Raw genomic sequence first — 19,415 nt, forward strand, 5'->3', positions numbered from 1 at the left:
TCTATCCGCATAGATCTATCCACATAGACCCATACACATAGGCCCATCCACATAGACCCATCCACATAAACCCCTCCACATAGGCCTGTCCACATTGATCTGTCCACAAAGGCCAGTTCCCTGCATTTCCAGAGGCTCTGGTTTCCAGGTGCTTTGCTCTATAAATTAATACACGACAATTATGACTCTCCTGTCATTCTCTAAAGCCGGGTCTGGGCTTCAGCGGGAGACAGGAGAGACTTTCTCACTGTGGAAACTATCTCTCAAATGGCACCTGTGGCCAATGTGACTGGTTTTTCATTATTGCGAAGTCTTCACTGACCTCTCATCTGCTTCAGACCAAAACTAATAACACATTCATTTATGTCTGAGTGATTTGGCCCGAAGGTCTCCAGGCAATCCTGCGGCCGGGGCATCCCTGGGGGGACCCAACCATGTCCTGCACGGGCCCAAGCCCAGTCAGGGCTGTGCTCTTGTGCAGAGAGGGTGTGGCTGTCCTCGGCCCTGGGCCGGCCTCAGCTCCTGCCCGCTGCTCACCCTGTCCCTGGGCCCCTGCTGGGAAGGTCTGAGACAGGGACTTCCATCTAGTGTGCCACCAGCCTCCTGAGCCCTCAACACGTTTGCTCAACCCCAGATGAAGAAACAGAAAGCATCCAATGTTTTCTTAGAACAGTGAGAAACCTACTCGATGATTTTAATTGTGTTTGCCTCGGGGCATTTAAATCATCCCAGAGCAAGGTGTGAAAATCTGCCCCCATTGGTTAGGGATTGAGCCTTGACAGGAGCAGCCCCTGTGGAGTGTGGTCTCGGAGCAGAGGCCTTCCTGATGGACTCTTGTTGTCCAGCCTCTAAGAAGGCCTCATGATTGGGAGCAGAGCCCAGTGAACCCGGTGGGCTGGGGCAGGGGTGAGGGACCAGCGGCCTGGGCCCTGGGCTAGAGCACACCCTGGAGGAAGGGGTCCTGTGCCTGAGATGTTGGCAGCTTCCTAGTGCCTCTGAGAAATTCCCTTCTCACTGGCCTTTGAGACGTCCAGTCAGCCGAGTGTCTCTGTGCCATTGCTCACGGCCTGGCCAGACCAGCCACCTCTGCAAACACAGCGGCCCGGCCTGCTCCCCACCAGCCACGAAGTCTCTCCCTGCTCGGTGAGGTCCTATTCTTCCCTCAAGACACAGCTCAAAGGCTGCCTCCTCCAGGAAGCCCTGCCTGCTGGCTCACCCTGGACAGTCAGACTGCTGGCCAGCAGCCCTGTGACCCAGTGCTGTCCCTTGTGCCTTAAACGGCAGCCATTTCCTCCACCGGCTCCAAGCTCTCCAGACCTGAGCGGAGGGCCCTGCACCCCATCTCTAGGAGCGACCTGGCCTCTCCATAAGGGGGGGACCACCTGCCAGGATCGATGCATCACCATGGAAACCAGTTACCGTGAATCCGATGTCTGCTGCCAAGAACACAAACCGCACACGAGTTCTCGTCACCGAGAGCACGTGACTTGACAGTTGCCTGGCCGGCCGGACACAGGCCAGGACATAGTCAGGGCGCCCAGGGACAGACGGACGGCGCCTCCAAGGACAGCCATGATGACTCCACCAGAGCAGAGGTTTCTGAGGGGCCTGAGCCCCCAGGCCCCCCCCCACCCCGAGTTCGGCTGTGACAGCAGCCACGGGGCGGGTGCTGGGAGGGGGGGCGGGGGGGGGCGGGTAGGAGGGCTTCTCAGACCCTCCTTCCAGCTCCACCCAGGCCCCTCCAGGGCACAGCCTCCCAGGGAGGTTTCCTCCCCAGGCCTCCCATCTGTCTCTCTCTGTCTCTGTCTCTCTGTCCCTCTGTCTCCCCCTTTGTCTCTCTCTCTCTCTCTCTCTCTGTCTCTCTCTCTGTCCCTCTGTCTCTTTCTGTCCCTCTGTCTCTCTCTCATGACCAGCAAGGCCTTTGCCTGTGACTGTCCAGAGGGGTATGGCTTGGGCCTGGCATCAGGAGTCACAGCAGGAGAGGAGGGAGGACGGCGGCCCTGGTCCTGGCCCCCACGGTGCCCCCAGAGGCCCAAGAGGAGAGCGTGGGCCTCGTGAGGGGCAGGACGGCCGGCGAAGCAGGGCCCCTGGGGCATGGAGCCCATGGCCAGGAGAGGTGGCCAGCAGTAACCTGTTCTGTGAGAGAATTAAAGTCAGCCCTCGAACCAGGCACCTGCTGGGTCTAACCTGGGAGCTCAGCGCCTCTGACACGTGGGAGGAGACCCCCAGGAGCTGGCGGAGGACGGTGGGAACCAACGGCCTGTGCCTGGAGAAGTGACGTGCTCCCAGAAGTAGGCCTCCTCCCAGTTTCAGAGCCTGGGTCAGTCCCCGCCCCTGAGAAGCCTCCCGAGGCAGGACGTTCAGGTGCGGCGGGCCGGGTCTCAAATGGGCCTGGTTTGGAGCCTGCAGAGGAGGCCGGTAACGAGGGCTCTCGGCGAGGGGAGGACCAGAGAGGTCACAGAGCGCTGCTTACAGGTTGGCACTGGGGGTCCTGGAGACCTGGAGACGCAGAGCACACGTGAGCCTCCTCCTGAGGGGAGCTGGTCTCCGTCAGTTTGGGGGGCAGACCGCAGGGGTGAGGACCTGCCGTCTGGAGCCGCAGCCACGCCCCAGGCAGCGACGCTCGGCTCGCAGACACGCTGCACGGGAGATGGGGCTCCAGGGAGAGGCCCGGGGGCTGCGTGCCGCCTGCCGGGGACGCAAGGGCCTGGCCACGGACGCATCAGCCTCGCCGCAAACCACCCGATTTACACACGTTTCTGATGCCTCATCGAGAACTTAAGAGCCATAGTATCTCCTTCACAGAATCCAAACATTAAGCTTTTCGGGTTCATTTCCAATTTAACATCCTCCTTCCAAAATGTCTCTCTTCTAACACAGTCTGCCAAGGCCAGAGAGGATGCTCGGAACCTTCCAGCACGACACCCCTCCTGGTGCACGTGGGGGTCTCAGCACACGGTTTTGCTAACCGCCCAGACGGCAGCCGGGAGGCCATACGGAAGGAGATGCAGATGTTCAGAGTCTGTGTTTTTCCTGAGTTTTCTAAGCAACAGATAACCAGGGTCCAGCCACTTGCCTGGGGAGTGATTCCAGGTGCAGCGTCCTCTTTGCTTCTGTCTGGTGTCCATCCCTTCCCCATCGGGGTGGCGATGCACATGTGTGGGGCCGGCCCGGAGCTGGGTCTCTGCGGCTGCCTGCCGGGGAGGGGGGAGGGGTCAGAGGCGGTGGTCTTTGCACACAGCTGGGCCCTCCGGGGGCCCACGGGAGCTCCTGGTCAGGAAGTGCCACCAGCTGACACGGGCCAGCCTCCCCCGGGCACAAAGCACCTCATCCTTATGACAGTGACCTGGGCGGTGCCGGGCAGGGGTCTGGTCCAGGAACAACCTGGGCCCACCCACCCTTCCCCCACACGCACCACCCACGAAGGGCCCGGGACCTGGGTGCGCAGGGCCGTGGGGAGGCACCTGCACCCACACCGGGAACGGAGAACAGGGCGGACGCTGAGGCAGGTTTCAGAAGTCATCTTGAAAGCCTGATTGATGGATCCGGCTGTGTCCCAACTGCATTTGGAGAAAACTGCTCAATGGAGAATCTTTTATTAAACCCAGGATTAAGAAGGCTTGTTTTATCAGAGTTTCAGAAGTGACAGAGGATTAAACCAGCAGGATGGAGGGATTCGAAGTAGGAGACGGGAGGTCTCTGCAATGCTGCGCCCTCACGCTCCAGGGGGCACGGGGGTCCTGGGCGTTGCAGGCCTTGGCCAGACTCCCTAAAGATGGTCAGGTCTGGTCCCGGGGCCTACACGGCCCATTCTCCACCCGGTGCAGTCTGTGCTTGGCCATCACTTCCCCGGGTCACCAGCTGCAGGACAGGCACCTCAAGGTCAGGTCGAGGCGGGGGACACAGCTCCCGACTGCTGGGCGGCCCCGGGCCCTGCACTTCGCACCCCACAAGCCCAGGGAGCCAGAGCATCCTGCCCTCTGCAGGGCCTTGAACCCCTGAGCCGGGGCAAAGGGTGCGGCCTGCCCGGAAGAAGGCTGACGTGAGCCTGCTCAGCAGGGACTCCCGCCCGGCCGCCCTTGGGGTCTCAGGGCATCTCTGAGGAGGTCGCGTGGAGGGAGGTTCAAGCCCCTCCAGGTGCCGTGGGTCTGGGCCTGGAGCAGGTCCAGGCTGATCGGCAGGGGCAGCTTGAGGGCGAGGAGGAAAGAGGCCAGCACGGCCCATGAGCCCTGCCGAGGGAGGGGAGGGAGGCCCCTGGGCCCCACAGAGAGAAACGGACGTCCAGGGGGGCAGGGATGCTGGGGACAAGCTGGGCCGGGCTGATGGCGGCACCCGCAGCTCGGCTGCGCCAGTGGGTTCCTCCTGCCACGGACGGCCGCGTGTGCCTTCTGCTTCCTCCACCCACCTCCCACTCACCGACGTTTTCCTGAGTTTTTCCTTCTCCTGCTGCTCTAGCGGGAAGACGTAGAACATCTGGGCTTACCGGTCACATAACTGTCTGTGAAACGCACTGTGAAATTAATGAGGGTCTGAGCCTTTACAGACTTCCGGGAGCCAGAGAAGCAAGCCCCCTTGGGAAAGAAGGACTCCCAGTTTGGGGGGAAACCAGCGCTGCCTAGCAGCACAGCCAGAGCCACGGGCGCCCGGCCGCGACAGATGCGTTGGAGCACGAGCGTGACCTGGGGCTCGGCATTGACTCTGTGGTTCCGTCCCCGAGCAGACACGGTTCCCGAGAAGCCTGCGAGTTTCTGGCAAGGCCACCCTTGCTCCCGTCCTCACGGTGCCCGCTGTCCTGCACGCGGTCGGTTCCACGTTGGTGTCATCAGAGACCCCGCGGGGCCCAGATCCAAGAGCGCCAACCTCTGCCTCCTGTAGGACTGTGTTTGGGTAAATGTTCACTATATTCATGAGTTCTTCCTCAGGATTCCAGTGGCTTTCCACCTTTGTTCCACGATGTTTGCCTTCTACTCATCCCTTGGGGGGGGGTTGGTGTGTATAGAATTAATTTTAGTTATGTCTCCTATCCTGCTTTGTGATCTAGGCAAACAGTGGAGCCGACCAAATGACCACAATAAGGAGCTAATTGAAAAAATCTAAATGTTACAACTATAAAAACATCACGTCGTTTGTTATTGTTCACACTGATTTTGTTGGGGGTTTTCTTTACCAAAAAAACCTACATAGACTCAAGAAGGTAATTTCTGAAAGTATGGATCCAAAACAATAAGCTGACCAACACTCATCACCCTGCCCGGCCTCGGGCACCGGTACCAGTGCCCCACGGTGCTCTCGGCCGCCTCACTGCACACGCACCTGCACACGCACACTGTTGCACACACGTGCACACGTATACACTCCGTGCCTCACTGTGAGGTGTTATTCCAATCCTGCCCCGCTCTTAGGTGCCCAGATCGTCCCAAACCTCTGCTGTTCCAACAGCTTAAAGCAAGAATATCTGGCTGACAAACTGTTGGAAATTAAAAATAAAGATTATTTTTATGCTTAAGGATATTTTAAAAGGAGAGGAAGAAATGCTTCAAGATATCAAGCACTAGAAGACTGTCTTGTGGTGTGCCAAAACTGCTAATACCAGAGAACCAGTGACTCGGGAATATTAATTTTCAGACAAATCATTATTTTAACAGAACTGCCAGGCGGAACAACTTGCTTCTGACCACGTCTAATCTGGTGAAATTGCTTTGGCCCAAGCGCAAGAAGCCTTGGCAGGAGGCACCAGGCGGCAGCGAGGAGGAGGCTGGCGAGGCCGGGCTGAGCCGGGCCGCGTTGGACCGGCAGCCTGGCAGGGCCACGTGCCCCAGGACCTGCGCAGGCCAAGCAGGTCAGACGGCGGGGCCAAGAGGCTGGAGCCGGGTCGAGGGCTCCTCGGTGGCTGATCTCCCGGGCCGGTCGCCAGGAAGAGGCTGCACCCCGCACAGCACAGACACATCCCCTCGGGCGCTGCACGGACTGCTCTGGGCCTGACCCTCACAGACACAGGGCACCAGGGGGTGACAAGAGACGGCAGCAGACGCGGGTGCTGGACGGAGGGCACGTGCGAGGGGGCAGGACTCCCAGGCTCCTCTGAGCAGGACCCCGAGCTCCGCCTGCGTCGGCCACCCTGAACGGGGCTGCAGGGAACGGCCCTCGTAGAAGGGGACCCCCGGAGCCACCCCACCCACAGGGGCCCCAGATGGGAACCTGGGCCCACAGAGAGTGTCAGGCCCCAAGACACCGGCCCCCGTCCCAGCCGGCCCACAGCCCTCAGGAAGCACTAACTTCTGGTTAACTGTTCAGGTCTGGAAACTGGACTAGTCCTGGTGTAAAACCATCGGAGCCCTGGGTGTTCCCGCTTCTGTCTTGGTCCCGTGTGCAGCCGCGATGCCAGCTGGGCGGGAAGCAGTGGTCTGACCGGGAAAAGCCCACACACAGGCCCTGGTTAGGACGGCCGCACGTCTGCAGGAGACACACACCCTCCCGTCTCCACGGAGCCAACTCTGGGCTGGTGCCCTGCCGCCCCTCCTGGCGGCCCCGACCCCCAGGTGACCAGCTCTCACCCTACGAACACACTGCTGTGTGCGAAGTTCCCCCCAGCAGACTCACCCCGTGCCTGTGGCTGGGGTTCTGGGCCACCGTCGAGCCCAGGAGGTGTGGGTGCGGCTCCCTGAGTTCCTGGTCACGGACAGCACCCCTGGGTGGTGCCCATGTGGCTGCTGTGTGTCCTACCCCTGGGGTCAGAAGACTAAGAAGGGGGAGAAAATGTGATTTGAGGGAGACGAGACTAAACATACAAGAGCAACCTGGGGGCTGCTGCGTGCCCCCCCCACCGCCTGCTCCCCAGAGTCTGCAAGGGGCGAGGGCCCAAGGAGCCCTGGGGGGGCCCTGCTCAGACTACCCCCACCCTGGAGCCCGACCCCGCAGGACACCTTCCAGAGGTGAAACCTGAAAACACTCCACTGCCTGCCGACTACGAATGGTCTGGTAGATGGGAGGTAGCACGAAATGTCCCGTGGCCTCCCTGTGACCTCCCCGTGGCCTTGGTCAGCGGCCTGACTCCTCCTGGGAGCCCGACAAGTTTGTTAGTTTCATTGTTTGGGTCTCAAACTAGGCTCCACTTCAGGGCAGAATGAATCTGTTGAGGCAAATCTTTGTTAGAAATGGTCTGCACAGATGCAAACTGACGCCTGAGGGGGCGGGGCTGGTTGCCACGGCAACGGGAGAGCCGGTTTTGATTCTGCTTCGTGAGCCTCGGATGCTAAGTGCGCCAAGAGCGGGCGTCCTGCACCCCCCAGGGCCAGGCTGCGCTCTCACCCGGAAACACGTCTCCAGCAACCGTGGGCTTCTGCTTTCGGGTTCCCAGGACCCTTGCGGTGGCTGGAAAGCGGGTACCCGTAAAAGTCCCCAAAATGTTCTGAGAGGAGGCAAGTCTGGGCTGAGCCATTCTAGCCACCTAATACCTGAGCTGGCGCTCCCCACGGACAGAGGGAAGTCAGCGCCGGAGTTTCCCCGAGCCCCTCTGTACTGGCTCCGTCACCGTGCTGACACCCCCAGCCGTCCGTCACCCTTTGATTCCATCCACTGTGAGGCTGGTCTTGAGGCGGCCCCACCGTCCTCCCCAGACTGTTTCCTCCTGTCCCGTGAATGGCTGCCGGTTCCGGAAGCCGGCAGGTGCAGAGAAAGGCCACCCCCCAAGCACGTGCCCTGGTCGTAGGGACCCAGGACACTGGACACTGGCCGTTCAGCACGGCAGAAGCATCCAGCCAGCTCGATCCGAGCAGCAGGGTGGACTCGGCCCCCTGGGGCTACGCTCCCTGACTAGGCAAACCCCTAGTTGGAAGTCCCACACGGGGCCTGAGCAGGCCGCCCGGCTGTCCTGCACAGAAAGCCCCAGCCATCCACCTCTGAGTCAGAAGCAACTTTCCCCCGACAAAGGAAACCACTCTCAGTGGAACGAACAGCTCAGGCAGCGGATAGGAGGTCAGGGCTGGACGTCCGGAGGTCAGTGTTGCCTCCCACACGGACAGAGTGCAGACCCACGCCTGCGGTGAGCCCTTCTGTACAGAGGCCTGAACTCAGAATGTGCCAGAACCCTGGCCTTCCTGCAGGAAGCGGAGCCAAGAGCTCCCTGGGGAGACGCTGGTCCTGGAAAGAACCGAGGCACGCCCCCCCACCCCGCAAGTATCAGGAGCGAGTGCCTGGTGCCGTAAGAAGGCCTGAGCCCTAGAACACTTGTTTCACTCAGAGTCTTTGGCGCGCTGGGAGCGATGAGAAGTATGTGACAACTGTCTCTGTGGCCCCGATCCTCTGAGGCCCCAAGAGCAACGTGAGGGCACGTCCCTCCCGAGCAAGCATGGTGCCATGACTTCCGTGCAGCCACATCGAGCAGGGTCCCTCCTTGTTCTCCAAGCCGAGGACGTTGTCTCATTAGAGAGAAGATCTGAGGCTCTCCACAATGGCCGGTCACACTGAGCCCTGGACCCACAGTCCCTGACCCTCCGGGGGCGGGGGGGGGGGGGCAGGGGGACGACCAGGCAGGCTCCGTGGAACGACAGCAAAGGGAGTCTGACCGCTGGTGCCCCTGTTTCCCCATCTCACAGCTGTGCTGCCCTGTGCTGGGTACAGATGGCCTCTGGCATGTGTGAGGGGATGCCGTGCCCCGCCCCCACCTGCTGCCCCAGGCCTGGGTCTGTAACAGATGTCCTGCCGTGTGCAGTCCTGAGGCTGTGCACCGGGCACCCGGAGGGGCGATGGCAGGGCAGCTGTGGGCGGGCGGGGGTAGCGCTGCCCCTCACAAAGCCAGAGGCCCTCCGATGAGGCTCCTCCGACAGCCCTCAGTGTGGGGCAGCCCAGAGATTCCAGAGGGACACCTGCACCCAGGTGTGGATTCTGGGTGTGGCCCCTTGGATGCAGGCCACAGAGTGCAGGGTCTGGACGTGCCCTTCGAGGGCAGCACTGAGGCTTGGCTAGAGGGGCTGCTGGGGGCGTCCAGGACTGGGCTGGCCCGGTCCTCTGCCTCCCAATAGCCTCTTCTGTAAGTTCTCCCAGAAGCTGCCTTTTTGGGATTCAGGAGGCCCCGATTCTGGTCCTACCGCCTCTGCTCTGAGGCCAGGGCAAATCACAGGCTCTTGGGACAGAGCACAAGGCTGTGCACAGAGCAAGAGACTGCCGGCGGCCGCCAGCAATGCCCCTCCTCTGTGCCCTTCCCACCACCCTTCTGCCATCTCCGGGCTGGGAGCCCTGGTGAGGGATTGGCCCGTGTTCATGTCATGCCCTGAACGTGGACAGTCTTTGTGAAGGGATCGACAGGTGGACAAGCCCCATGGGGCCGCCCAGCAGTCTGGGCTGAACCCTGAGCTCACAGCGGGCTTTCCCACCTTCCTCCTTGCCCCACTTGTCCAGAACAAAAGCCGGGGCCCCCCACCCCCAGGGGAGCAATCCCGGAAAGCTGGGGCGGGTAAGGGCTTGGGGACGGACACCCACATTGCCGCACACTCTTCACCCCTCTGGCTTTCACATTCCTTGTCCAAATCCCAGGCCTCATCACTGTATCCACAGAGAAGCATGGGGAACACAGCCCCCAGAGGCAAGGGCCACGAGCTGAGAAAGTCGTGAATCTTAGTGATGCCCCAGAATCCAGGCCCAGGCCCTCCAGAATCGGGGGGGGGGGGCTCTCCCGAGCAGGCACCAGTGTCCTGACCTTCCAGCCGGGAGGAAAGAGCGTGGGCCTCCCCCAAGCTCACACGTGTGTGCCGAGCACAGTCCCCAGGCCCCCTAGCTGCACCTGACTGGGGGCACAGAGCCAGAAGCCCTCACAGGGGTCGTGCTGTCTGCAAAGCCCACCCGCGTCCCCGGGTCTCACCTGTCCTCCACCCCCCAGCACCCGGCCCGACGGGGGGCTGGGCCAGGACCCTGGATGGGGGCGGGGGCCTCTCTGTGCAAGGCCACGGCCCACCCACACCGGCAGACAATTTGGATCTGAGAATATTTTAATACAAGGACTATGAGAATTCCTCTGAACTCCGGTTCCTTGCTCACATTTCTGTTCCTGGAGCCTTCAACGGACAAGGATTTTCTTTAAAAATAAAGTGAAATCATCCAGTCCTCCTTCCGCCTCCTTTCAGGGAAGTGCTTTAATGTGAGTTGTCCGATTCTGTTGGAAGCGGAGGCAAAACCTGGCCGGTTGTCTCTTTAAATCGGCTCTGCAGTGTGCCGGGCGGCCGGCGGGGCTGGGAAGAACCATTCTGCCCTGCCGCAGGGAGCCGGGCCACAGCCCGCCCAGCGCCATCAGCGCCTCCCCCATCCCCATGGTTACGGCTCCTGCTTCCCGGCCCGGTCCCCGTGCCCGGCTGTCGCCCGCCCTCCGAAGCAGGCGCAGAGGCGGCTGGCGGTCCCCACGCGGAGCTCTGGAAGCCACCCGCGGAGAATTGCATTGAATGTCTGCGGGTCCTGGCTCTGACTCACTCTCTCGGTGCAGTGCCCGTGGCGCCGTGGCCGGGCTGCAGTCTTGCAATCTGTTGATAACTCCACTTGCTAGCTCGGAATGGAAAACTGCTCCCCGGCACAGAGAACTCGCCACAGCCCGTCGGCACCGCGCGGCGCAGCGCCGGGGCTCCCGCTGCCTCTGCCTGAATAGGTGAGAAGTTGGGCTGCGTTTCCCGGGGCTGCGTGGCGGGTGGGCCCGGGCAGGGAGGCAGCGCGGCGGGCAGGGTCGGAGCCCTCCGGCCGGCCGCGGCGTCCACTCCCCCAGCCGTTGCTCGGGCAGCAGCACCGAGCGGGCTGGGGCGGCTCCTGCTGTTCCGGAGGCAGATGCTGTATAACTTTGGGTTCCGCGGAAGGCGCGGAGCCGCCACGGAGATGGCGCGTCCGGGGGGCGACGCTGGCCCCTGTGTCTGCCGGCCCGGGGCTGGCCGATCGTGGGGACGGCGAGTCGAGGCTTCTTCAGTTCCCTGACTTAAGCTGACAGACATGTTTCGGGGCCGAGCTGCGTGTGCTGGGCGGCAAGCCGAGGCCGGCTCCCAACGTGGGGAAGGCAGTGCTCCGGGAGGGCTGCCCGAGGTCCCTGCGGCTCCTGAGCCCCCGGCCAGCACCAGAGCCCGGCAGACACGGCAGGCCCCCCGCGTGCCCCTGGCGACGCAGCCCCCGGCCCGACGCTCCGACCAGCTGGCCGGGTGGGATGGCCACGGGGGGGGGGGGGGGGGGGGGCGACGCCGCCTGGCTGAGGCCCCGGGGACCCTCCGCCCTGCCCTAACCGTGCCCTGTCTTCACAGATGGGGACAACCTCGTGACCCTCACCCGCCCCACCGTCGCCCTGAGGCCCCTGGCCCCGGGCTGGACCCCACAGCCACTGTGTGGGACCTTGACCTTCGGGACGGCCATGGAGGCCGGCGGGGAGGAGGGTGCCACATAATCGGCTCGGCGGCAACCCCGCTCCGTCCGCACTCTGGCTGCAGGAGCTTCGCAGGGCTCATGGTGAGTACGCGCCCCCCGGGCAGCGGGGCCCGGCCACCCCTGTCCGTGGAGTTACCACGTGGCCAGTTAGCAGCATCGGGCCCCGGTGTCCAGGGCTGCCCGCCGGCTGCTCTGCTGTGGGCTTGCTCGGCGTCGATCATACTAATTAGTGGCAGGCATGCTGCAATGTGGAGCCATTTAATCATGGGAGGAGATACGGCCCTGGGTCCCTCCCCCAGGGCTCGGGTGCAGGACCGGGGAGGCCCTCCCTGGCCCCTGGCCGGGGTCGCTGCCCCTCCTGTCCAAGGCCATCGTGTGCAGCGCTCCCAGGGCAGCTCCGCCAGCCCCTTCCCGTCAGAAAGTGGGCTGCACGGCAGGGAGACGCGGGTGGGCTTCGGAAGCACGTAGAGCAGACGGGGGCAGGACGCCTCTGTCACCAGAAAAGGGGGCACGGCTGCTGTGGGCAGGGCCATGAGGGGACTCGTCCCGGAGGCTCGTGCAGCCTGGATGTGGCCGCTGCCGCTTGCGTTCCGGGAAGGCTGGTGGCCGGGTAAATAATGCATTGTGTGTGTTTGTGAAGGACGGTGGTGGGGGGCCCAGCGCGTGCAGGGAATGCCGATGGCCACAGGACACGTGGCCGGCAGCAGCCGTGGCTTGGACGCCAGCAATGACTCAAATGCACACTGATTGTCTGCTTCATGGGGGGGGGGGGGTCTGTCTGAGTCACTTGTTCGTTTCCTTCCTGTTTTGCTCGAGACGCCCAAACAAGGTCGGGCTTGTGGCCAAGACTCAGCATTGTGCATGCCACTGCTCCAAGCCTCGCCGGCCCGGAGGGTGACAGGCAGCCTAGACGTTGTGCGTCCAGGCTCACCACTCCTGGGGAGGCCGCCGGCCTGGCTGGGGCCCCAGCTTTTCAGGGGACCCAGGGTGCCTTGCCCAACAGGGCTGCCCCCCCCCCTTGGCATTTTTCCAGCTTTCCACCCTCAGGTTAGAGCCTTATTTGCAAATGGAACCTGTCATTTGCAGACAAAGGGTGAGCTCAGAGGTGTTGCAGGAGGCTGGGGGGACGGGGACCCTGCAGCAGCTTCCCTGGCCTCTCCGAGCACCGCTGGGTGACCCTCCCCATGTCCGCTCTGCGTCCCGTCTACACTCTGCCTTCAGTCCCCAGTGACTGTGTTCTGGTCCCAGACGCTGGACACTGGCCAGCCCAGGACAGTGAAAACTGGCGGGTTACACTTGCCCGGAGGGTTTGGGATCTCCGCAGCTCGTTGGGCTTTGATTCTTAACAAATAACGTTTACACTGGAGAGTCTCCAGAAGAAATGGAGAGCCCAGACCAGCGTGGGGGCCGCTCTGCTGCAAACGCTTCCCTGCGTGTGTCCCTGAGACTATAGTACGGACACCTGCGTGGCTTCGCCCCAGGGGCCCAGGGCACAAGGAAGACCAGAGGCTGTGGCCAGCAGGGTAGCCCGCCCCTGCCCACCCACACTGCTGCACTCACACCGCCAGCCAGACGTGTGCCCGGGCTGGCGGTCCGCTTCCCTGACACCGAGGCCAGCCACCCGCTTTCTGGCTCCTGAGCGTGAAGACGCTCGGTCTTGCGGAAGCGCTTCGGGGGCCACGCTGACGCCTGCGTTACACTGAGGCTCTGTCCTCCCTCCTGGACAGGCGCCCCGTCTGCTGTCAGCGTGCCAGCGAGACCGTGAAGGCACATGCAGCCCGGACGCTCCCCTGTGGGGCCTGCAGGACACAGGCCACCAGCACGGCTGTTAGCAAGCAGGGCAGGTGTGGACAGTGGCCCTGTTGGTATTCACGTCCGAGCAGCTGCCAGACGGGCATTGCTTTGCACCCCATGGCCTTCTGTGATCCGCACACTTTCCTCCTCAAAGCTCGGTGGCATCTTGGAAGGGAGTGAGAGGTTGTCCGAGGTTGTGTGCTTTCTTCCTGTTTCCTTTCACAGCGTAGGTCTCGTGGTTCACCCGACAAGCGGTGTGGTCGCTGTGAGGGAGGCCACGTCCATTTTGTACAAGCTCTGCCTTCCCGGCCACACCCCCCGTGGCTGACAAGGCGTCGTGGGGACTCCTCTGATCACTGGGACATCAAGGGGACCTCAGAGGACAGGTCCGTCCGCTCACTAATGTTGAGCCCGAGAGGCAGAGACTCCCCTTCAGTGGCTTCACTTTGGTATGACCCAGACCCAGCAGGTGCCAGCGGCTGCCAAGGACCCCACGGAGCTCACACTCGCCCTGAATTCAGGGCTGACCGCAGTGTCATCAGACTATCCTTTGTCACGTCCAGCAGAGGCTGGAAGCCAGGACAGGGTGAGAAGCCAGGCCTGCCCCCAGCTCTGCTTGGAGCAGAGGAGTCCCAAAGACACAGGACGCTCAGGACACCCCTTTTCTGCACATCAGCACCTCACATTTGAAAAAGCAACAATGGAATTAAAACCCCTGAAAAGACCATGGACGTGGAGGCCTGAGGGGCAGGGACCGGCGCAGTCCCTGTGCTATATTTCCCACACGGGGAAAGTATGAGAGAAACATGCACCAGCTGTACAAATGTGACGTCCAGTGAGGATAATTTGTGCTCCGGAGGAATAAATTACTTACCTTTTGCCTCTGCGGCCCCCCGGGACGCTGCCATGGACGGACCAATAAGATACAGTGATCATTAAAAACTCAGACAAGGGGCGTTGGGGGCTAACAGCGAGATCAGTCTCAGTCGGTACAGAGCAGAGGCAGAGAGGACGGCGAGGAGGGTCTGCGCCTCCTGGGGAGAAGAGCCCCTTCCCTGCGCCCCGCGGCCGGCCCCTGACTTAAGACCTCCCTCCCCCTTCCTTCCTGTCTCTCTTAACATCTAGGTGATTTATTTGCAAAACATACCAAAAGACACACCCAACTAAAATAATAATAAAGCATAAAAAGGGGTAAGCCTCAGGACCAGGGGAAATGCCCGCAAACCCCAGACCAGGGCTCTCCGCCTCCAGGCTCCACGGAGGACGCAGGCCAGCCCGTGGGACGATGGAGCCTCGGTTTCCCGGAAGGAGAGACATGGCCACGCAGCTTGGAAAGGCAGAGCAGTGAGCAGGCACGGCGGGCTGGGGGCACGGCGGTGGGAGCGGCTGTCTGGACTGAGCCCAGCCTCTCGGGCGTGAGGTCCGTTCTGGTCTGAAGGGCCCCGGAGGGACGTGTCCCGGGGAGTCAGCCCCGCACACCACGAGGATTTTGTCCGTGGGACACTTGCAGTGCAGGCCCTCCGGGAGGAACCTGTGTACGTGTGAACCCTAAAATATAAAATGGTGTCTCCCTTTTGCCTTCCCTACTTTGAGTTTTAAGCGTCATCTCTAAAAATATACAAGGGCACCCTTGGTCACTAACTTGCAGGAAGAAAGCAGAAGCCGAAAGGAAGTGAGGCTCTGTTTCTGCGACAACTCACTTGGCACAGCTCTTCTGGGATCAGAAGCCTCCCTTGCTGCCTCGCTCAAAGCCAGGCCCTCGGATGGGAACGCATCCCTGAAGCAGGGTGACCTCGGCCGTGCGTGAGCTGGCCCGGGCGCCGCGATCGGGACACGCTGCGTCTCGAACTGACCTCCCGACGCGTTTGCCTGTGGCGGGAACGGTGGTCTCATTTCCCCTGGCTCAGCATGAAGTGTGTGTGGATAAGACTTGGAGGGTAGGATGCGCTCGAACGTAAGCTCTGTGATGAGGGTCCTGGCCACCGGACGCACTTCTCCGACCCTGGGCACACATGCAGGGCGGGGACGCAGGGCACCAGGCGTTGCTGCAGACTACGCCTTCCTCTCCCGCCATCCCTGCCCCCACCTCCAACCAAGAGTCAGGGCTGCGAACACGGCAGGAAGGCGGGGGTCTCTGGGGGAGTGGTGACAGAGCCCCAAGACAGGGCACGAAGGGACTGCGAGTCCCCAGAGGTGTGGGCCCACCCCAGGCCTCAGCCCGAGGCGTGCCGAGCACACTGGTGAGAAAACACGCTTGGGTCGGGCTCCGCCGGCGGCTTGCTCACATGTATGGGCACAGGAACCCGGTCCCGGCAGCCAGGGGGCTCCAAGAGAAGTGCCAGTGTTTTTTAGACACCAGGGTAAAAGCCATCGTCTTTGTGAAAAGAACTAATCATGCACACGAGGGCCCGGGCACGTCTCTGGGACGCGATCAGGCCTGACTTGCGGAGAGCCTGCCGGGCCCGCTCCACACCTGTCAGCAGCGTCCAACTCTCAGAAGAAATGGACCGTGAGAAGATCATCCGATATCAGGATTTGACCACAGAAACTTGCTTTCCTCGACTTCTGCAGTGATTTTCCACTGGCTGGAAGCTGGCGCTGGCCGCCTGTGACAAGTGTCAAACCCTTGGGGCTCTCCGGAGCCACAGGGCGCACCCTTCCCACCATCACGCACGGCAAGCGCTCCAGAACTTGGGATGCCGGGTGTGTGAGCACTTCCAGTGGACCGGGACACCAACGGGAGCCCAGCAGGCCCGTTCAGCTGTGACGCCCGGCCCTGCTCCACCTTTCTTATAAAACACTTACTCTTGGGGGGCCTGGGTGGCTGAGTCAGTTGGGTGTCCTACTTCGGCTCAGGCCATGATCTCACGGTTCATGAGTTCGAGCCCCGCGTCTGTGCTGACAGCTCAGAGCCCGGAGCTGCTTCAGATACTGTGTCTCCCTCGCTCTGTGCCCCTCCCCCACTCGTGCTCTGTCTCTCTCTCAAAAATAAATAAAAACATTAAAAAATTAAAAACAAAAAACACCTGTTCTTTCTTCACCAACAGGCAATTAAGTCCCACATCACAGAAACCTGTCCTCACACGGACAGAAGTTCTGTGTTGCAGGATGGAGGGCCCAGCAGGTGCCCGCCCCAGCCATCGAGGCCTGCCTGACGTGTGTACCTTAGGAGGAAGCCTCCATTAGCCATGGGTTAGTGGCCAGGGTGGGTAGCCCTGTAGGGACCCAGGCCGCAGACCCTTCCCCCGGGGCTGAGCCTCGGTGTTGGGGGGGGGGGGGGGCCTGGTCAGCTGCATCAGGGAGGACACTCACTTCCCCAAGAGGGCCCTGGAACCCTGTCACCTTGAGGCCGGCCTCCTTGGCTGTCTCTCCTCCTGGGCTCGTAATTTCATGGGAATTGGAGCCACGTGTGCAGCACGGGTCCTGCTGAAACCCCAGTCGTCCCGACAGGAGTCCTCGGTGTTCTGTGCACGTCCACACCTGCCCTTCAGGCTTCCTGGCCAAAGGACAGTCAGGACCATAAGGGGATCACCACGGTGTCCAGCCCACGGCCTGCCGAGTGACACAGTGCCCCTCCTTCGGTCACATCGGGTCATCTGCTGGGCCAGGGGTGCCACTTCCGGCTCTGGTAGTCAGCTAGATCCCTCAGCGGCCAGACAGGGAGGAGTCTGGGTCGTGTCCAGGTCACTTGGAACCTTTTCCCTGGTGACAGGATCCCATCTGCTATCATCATGGCAGCAGAGAGACCTCCTTGGAAAAGTCCCTGGCAGGAGCAGATCAGGGGACAGAGGCCATGGCTGGACACCAGGGTGGCCCTTGGCTGTCCCCCGGCTGGCCAGGGCCTCATCTCAGCTGGACTGACAAGAAATTATCCCCCAGGAAATGAAGCAGGTTGAGCTCTTGGACACAGAAGCTTCCCGGCCATGGCGAGGCCAAGGGCCCTGCAAGGACGATTTTCTCTCGATCTCCCATGTGACTCAGGCTGGGCGCCTTCCTGGAGGAGCACTGGCCACCTCCCGCTGCGCTGACCACGCATCTAGACACGGCCCAGGGTGGGCACATCCACCACGGGCACGGCTGCTGACAAGGCTGCAGAACCCCCACCCTGACCACAGCCTGTCCTCACAGCTGGGCAGCTCAGCACTGTCTCCCCGGGGTTCCCCAGGGCAGCCTCCATGGACACAGCCCTCACCTGCCCTCACCTGCCCCCCAAGCCTGGCAAGTACCAAGGCCATGCTGGTAGAGCCCACGGTTCAGAACATGAGCTGAGGGGTCAAGACCTGGGGAAGGGGGCGGAGGGGACACAACCAGCACCCTGGGCTGGGGAGGGGCCTTAAAGTGCCCGGTGAGTGGGAGGGGGAGGGAGGGGGAGGGAGGAGGTAACCAGTGCCCCGGGAAGGAGTGGGAGTCCATCTCCAGAACCCCTTGGGAGGCCAGGGGATCTGCAACCAGCACCCCAGACCGAGCAGGTTAAAATACAGAATTGTCTTTCTCTCTGTCCTGGAGCCTGGAAGTTCAAGATCAGATGTCACAGGGCTATGAGAAATAGCCCGCCGTGTAGACGGCTGCCTTCCTGCTGTGTCCTCAAATGGCCTTCCTCTGGGCAGGTCGCGTCCAAGTCTCCCTCTTATAAGGACGTGGGTCCTGTCGAACGAGGCCTCACCCTATGACCTCTTGTGATGGCCATCACCTCTGTGACAGCCACCTCCACTAGTCACATGGGGCACAAGGATGTCAGCCTGTGCTTCCGGGGACTTGGCTCAGTCCACAGCGGGGCTTCCCTGTGACGCTGCGAGTTACAACACAGCGTTGCTCGGGGGGTCAGAGGGCAGAGGGCAAAGATGCACGAGGCCAGGGCTCCTGACTCCCAGCCCGTGGAGCCCGCACAGCAGACGAGGGTCTGTGCACCGGGGGCCCCTCCTCCAGGGCAGAAACCTCCCGGCTTTGGAGCTTGGAGCGCAGGCCTCGCCAACCCGCCCACATGACCGTGCGCTTTGCGGCCGTTTTTCCTATCGCTGGAGTTTGGGGAACGTGGTCCCGGCACGTAAATCTCGTGCCAGGCGGGTGCTGTCCTGAGGGCCTCGGGGCCCTGCCGACCTATCGCGTCAACCGCTTTTCCTCCACCGACCTGAGTTGGCTCCAGGGACTCGCTTGACACAAAATTCCCCCGGGGGATCTCGTAAAGCAGGATCTTGATGCGCGTGAGGCGGGACATCTGCACGGCTCCATCCGGACCCTCGCGCGGGCGGGTTTGGGGAGACAGCCGCGCTCCGAGGAAGCGGGGCGCCCGTCACAAACCTCCGCTCCACTCAGGAGACACCTCCGGCCGCTTTCAGGGGAGAGGCCAGACCCGGGGGGAGCCAGGTGGCTCCGCCAGGTGCACAGTTCCTCGCCACGTTGCCCACTCGTTCTGCTCTGTGCTCTATCCAGGATTTGAAAACCGTGCTCTCCCTGCCCCAGGACCCAGGGGAGTTCCTGCACCCCGTGGTGTATGCCTGCACCGCCGTCATGCTGCTCTGTCTCCTCGCCTCTGTCATCACTTACGTCGTGCACCAAAAGTAAGGCCCCACTCGGCACCAAGACTGCATGCTTCTACCTTCAAATGCAAACCCTGAAACGAGACCCTCCCCACCCCACGTAGTGAGAAGTCCCTGGCAGGTACTTCACGGACCACCTGCCTACGTGGCAGGCGTGGCCAAATCCTCCGCCGAGTTTTCAGGGACAGCCATGCCCTTCCGCTCCAGGCCTCCACCAGGGCCACCTATGTTCTTATCAAAAGGGGTGAAATAGGTACTTCCTCCAATGGCCCAGGGTCAGTTCAGGTGCTCCAAGGGCCCACAGCCTTGGGAAGTTAGCATAGCTCGCAGAACCCTCACACACCTTTTCATTGTGCCTCTTAATCTGGGGCGGGGCAGGGGGGCGTCTAGTTGTCTTTCTTCTGAGCTGGTTTCCTGGCCACCTCTGCCTGTGCAGGGAAATGACCTGGGGGTGTCTGCATCACTTGAAGATGCACTGTGAAATGTGAGGAGGGGTCTCTGTCATGGTCAGGATCAAGCCCATAATCAAAGTCATGAGCAAAGCCTAGACTGTGGGCATAACCAGTGATGAGAAGAAGCTTGGGTGTGTCCAAGGCCACAGTCATGGGGAGAGGGTTGGGCATATCCAAAGCCATGATCATGGGGAGAGGGTTGGGCATGTCCGAGGCCGTGATCATGGGGAGAGGGTTGGGCATGTCC

The 19,415-nt window shown here is 61.8% G+C and overlaps 1 protein-coding gene across 1 annotated transcript in view; it reads left to right on the plus strand.

Moving 5' to 3' along the window:
* Window positions 1-10,353: 10,353 nt before the first annotated feature.
* Window positions 10,354-19,415, plus strand: part of ADGRA1 (adhesion G protein-coupled receptor A1) — a 34,097-nt gene continuing 25,035 nt past the window's right edge. Inside the window, exons 1-3 of the mRNA XM_049645926.1 lie at window positions 10,354-10,630; window positions 11,265-11,466; window positions 18,610-18,737. Coding sequence (XP_049501883.1) covers window positions 10,431-10,630; window positions 11,265-11,466; window positions 18,610-18,737 — 530 coding nt within the window. The 5' untranslated portion in view covers window positions 10,354-10,430. The remainder of the gene's footprint in view (window positions 10,631-11,264; window positions 11,467-18,609; window positions 18,738-19,415) is intronic.

The sequence above is a fragment of the Panthera uncia genome, chromosome D2 (assembly GCF_023721935.1).
Source record: "Panthera uncia isolate 11264 chromosome D2, Puncia_PCG_1.0, whole genome shotgun sequence".
NCBI classification, from domain to species: domain Eukaryota; kingdom Metazoa; phylum Chordata; class Mammalia; order Carnivora; family Felidae; genus Panthera; species Panthera uncia.